At 59.0% G+C, this 4,032-nt stretch overlaps 1 protein-coding gene across 1 annotated transcript; it reads left to right on the plus strand.

Annotated features, from left to right (window-relative positions):
• The first annotated feature begins 294 nt into the window (after positions 1–294).
• LOC119960432 (gastrula zinc finger protein XlCGF64.1-like) lies at positions 295–2,878 on the plus strand. The gene is made up of 2 exons (XM_038788153.1): positions 295–435; positions 1,768–2,878. The coding sequence occupies exon 2, from the start codon at positions 1,875–1,877 to the stop codon at positions 2,859–2,861; it is 987 nt and encodes a 328-aa protein (XP_038644081.1). The 5' UTR covers positions 295–435; positions 1,768–1,874; the 3' UTR covers positions 2,862–2,878.
• Positions 2,879–4,032: the final 1,154 nt, after the last annotated feature.

Here is a 4,032-nt window from a genome sequence, read left to right on the forward strand (position 1 = left end):
TTTCTCTCTATATGGACACATATACAATGTGATGTGAAGTTCTCTCTCTATATGGACACATATACAATATGATGTGAAGTTTTCTCTCTATATGGACACATATACAATATGATGTGAAGTTCTCTCTCTATATGGACACATATACAATATGATGTGAAGTTCTCCCTCTATCTGGACGCATATACAATGTGATGTGAAGTTCTCTCTCTATATGTACTCAATGACGCTGCTTGGAGCCGGGCGCAGCGGCGCCTGCGGCCGGGAGGAGGAGGTGCAGCCGGACAGACGGGGACCGGTGAGTCCTCCCAGTTCTGGAGGGGCGGGCCGGGAGGACCGCCTCCTGATTGGCTGTCGAGTGTCAGGTGGTTCGGGGAGGAGGTGCCGCTCGCCGCCCGTTGAAGAGGACGGAGCCGCCGCCGCCGCCGCCATCCCCGGGTTGGTATCGGTTCGTGTCGGTGGTGCCCGCAATGGCCGATCCCCTCCCCCCTGGACAGTACTGCGCAGGCGCTGCCAGCCGCCGTCCTTCATACTGCGCAGGCGTTGCCGGCAGCTCCCTCCCTGGACAGTATTGCGCAGGCGCTTCCAGCACTGCCTGGACAGTACTGCGCAGGCTCAGCTGCCGGCAGCTCCCTACCTGGACAGTACTGCGCAGGCGCGGCCTGCAGCTCACGCCCTAGACTGCACTGCGCAAGCTCCGCTGCCGGCAGCTCCCTCCCTCGACAGTACTGCGCAGGAGCTGCCATCACTCCCGGGACAGTACTGCGCAGGCGCCTCCGGCAGCCAAACCCCAGGGATTGGGCGCTGTCCCGCGCCCGGGGCATTCTGGGTGGGGCAGTCCACCATATGCCCAGTAGGAGGTTCCCACTGGTGTCAACTCCAATCAGAAGCACAGCACCCAGTGCAGGAGGGTGGTACCCTACCCAGGTTCACTCCCTCCCCTAATTCAACCCCCTGGACCCCACCCACCCCCCCCCCCCACACACACACAGTGCAGAATGGCTATTCGACTAATCAAGTCTGCACCCACTTTCCAAAAGTGCGCCCTGCCCAGCCCCACTCCGTCACCCACCCTATCACGGCTGCTTCACCCTCACCCCTCCAGCGTCACTTGCCTCCAACAATAAAAATAATCTTTATTGTCACAAGTAGGCTGACATTAACACTGCAATTAAGTTACTGTGAAAAGCATAGAACATACAGTGCAGAAGGAGGCCATTCGGCCCATTGAGTCTGCACCGACCCACTTAAGCCCTCCCTTCCACCCTATCCCCGTAACCCAATAACCCCACCTAACCTTTTTTGGACACTAAGGACAATTTATCACGGCCAATCCATCTAACCCGCACATCTTTGGACTGTGGGAGGAAACCGGAGCACCCGGAGGAAACCCACGCAGACATGGGGAGAACGTGCAAACTCCGCATAGTGACCCAAGCCGGGAACCGAACCTGTGACCCTGGCGCTGTGAGGCAGCAGTGCTAATAACTGTGCTGCCCAATGGGGGCTATGGGAAAGCAACGGGAAATTATAGGCTTCCAACACTCCTGGGCAATTAACAATGGCGCAAGGCTCCTTTTGTTTGTGGAGAATGGGGGCTTGGGTGTGAAGGGGCTCAACAGATCATCTTTAATTTGTCGTTAGTGTGGCTGTTACGGCACTCAGGATTGCTCAGCGGGTGGTGCCCAATCGGGGAATGGTTTGATTTGAATTATTAACTGTGTAACCGGAGGGCCCTGTTGTTTGATTCCTTCTCCGCTCGCTTTGCAGGGACGTCGATGTAGGACACTCGCGGGTGGGGATCTCCGAACGGACGTCGTGCCAGGATCTGACGGACGTCGCTCGATTCGTTGGGAACGCCGTCGGCCCCGTCGTGGATGGAAGGGGAGAGCAGCGGCGGCGCGGACGCAGAGCACGCCTGCTCCCGGTGTGGACTCTCCTTCCGGCAGCCCACCTCCCCGGAGGGACACGCGTGCGAGCTGGACCCCGGGGGGGAGGCGGAACCCAGCCCGGCCGCGCGGGGGGCGAGCCCCTTCCCCTGCGCGGTGTGCGGCAAGGGCTTCGCCTACCCCTCCTGCCTGCGTGTCCACCAGCTGGCCCACACCGATGAGAGGCCCTGCCAGTGCGTCGACTGCGGCAAGCGCTTCAAGAGCCCCCAGGAGCTGCGGCGGCACGGGCGCCTGCACTCGGGTCAGCGTCCCTACGCCTGCTCCGCCTGCGGCAAGCGCTTCGCCCAGTCCTCCAACCTGCTGGCCCACCAGCGGGTCCACACGGGTGAGCGGCCCTTCACCTGCCCCGTGTGCGGCCGCGACTTTGCCCGCTCCTCCCACCTCCTGCGCCACCGCCTGGTGCACACGGACGAGACCCCCTACGAGTGCTTCGACTGCGCGAGGTCCTTCAAGACCTCGCAGGAGCTGAAGAGGCACCTGCAGGAGAAAGCGGGCGAGCGGCCCTTCAGCTGCGCCGTTTGCGGCCGGGGCTTCATCCGCTCGTCCAACCTGCAGGCGCACCGGCGGCTCCACACCGACGCCCGGCCCTTCCAATGCGGGGCCTGCGGCAAGAGCTTCAAGTTGGCCAAGTACCTGTCCAGGCACCAGGCCAGCCACGGCGGGGCGGGCCGGCGGCCCTGCGTTTGCTCGCTGTGCGGCAAGGCCTTCGCCCTGCCCTCTTCCCTGTTGGCCCACCGAGAGATCCACACCGACGAGACGCCCTTCCCCTGCCCCGCCTGCGGCAAGAGCTTCAAGCTGGCCAAGTACCTGAATAGGCACCGGTCCAGCCGCCGCTGTGACGGGGGGCTCGCTCGCTCCATCTGCGGGTCACCCGCCCTGCGTGGGCACCGGCAGAACACAGCAGGACCCGAGTAGCTCGCTCCCCCCCTACCCCCCCCCCCCCCCCCCCCCCCCCCTCCCGAACCACTTCTGGAAAGATCGACCCCAGTGCGACCTCCAAACTCCAGAGAACCGAAACTCCATTAATTTGGCCTCCCACCCTCCGGACCCGCCCTCATCCCCAGGGACCAATCTCAGCTGGTCCCCATTCCCAGGCGAGTCGATCCTTCCTTCGATATGGGGGCTGAAAACCGGAGACGGATGTCCCAAATGTGCAATCAGAAGAACTCTGTCCAACCGCAGCGAGATTTATTTATGCCTGTTCTCCAGTCTCCAGCCTGACAATAAAGGCCCAACCGGCCATTTTCCTTCCTTACCTCTTGCCATATCTGCGTGCTCACTTTCTGCGTTCTTTATTCCATCCCAACCTCTCTGAACCTCAGCCTCTCACAACCTTTTCAGAAGGTCATCTGTATTCCCAGTGAATAAGTTTGCAGATGCTACAAAGATCTGTGGAGGGGCAGGTGGTATTGAGGAAGCAAGAAGGACAAGCTAGGAGAGTGGGCAATGAAGTGGCAGACGGAATACAATGTGGGAAAGTGTGAGGTTATGCACTTTGGAAGGAGGAATTTAGGCACGGACTATTTTCTAAATGGGGAAATGCTTCGGAAAGCAGGAGCACAAAGGGACTTGGGAGTCCTTGTTCACGATTCTCTTAATTCTCTTAACGTGCAGGTTTAGTCGGCAGTTAGGAAGGCAAATGCAATGTTAGCATTCATGTCGAGAGGGCTGGAATACAAGACCAGGGATGTACTTCTGAGGCTCTGGTCAGACCCCATTTGGAGTATTGTGAGCAGTTTTGGGCCCCGTATCTAAGGAAGGACGTGCTGGGGCCTTGGAAAGGGTCCAGAGGGAGGTTCACAAGAACGATCCCTGGAATGAAGAGCTTGTCGTATGAGGAACGGTTGAGGGTTCTGGGTCTGTACTCGTTGGAGTTTAGAAGGATGAGGGGGGATCTTATTGAAACACAGAATACTGCGAGGCCTGGATAGAGTAGACGTGGAGAGGATGTTTCCACTTGTAGGAAAATCTAGAAGCAGAGGATTCACCATCTCAGACTAAAGGGACGAACAGAGATGAGGAGGAATTTCTTCAGCCAGAGGGTGGTGAATCTGTGGAACTCTTTGCCACAGAAGGCTGTGGAGGC

The sequence above is a fragment of the Scyliorhinus canicula genome, unplaced genomic scaffold (assembly GCF_902713615.1).
Source record: "Scyliorhinus canicula unplaced genomic scaffold, sScyCan1.1, whole genome shotgun sequence".
Classification (NCBI taxonomy): domain Eukaryota; kingdom Metazoa; phylum Chordata; class Chondrichthyes; order Carcharhiniformes; family Scyliorhinidae; genus Scyliorhinus; species Scyliorhinus canicula.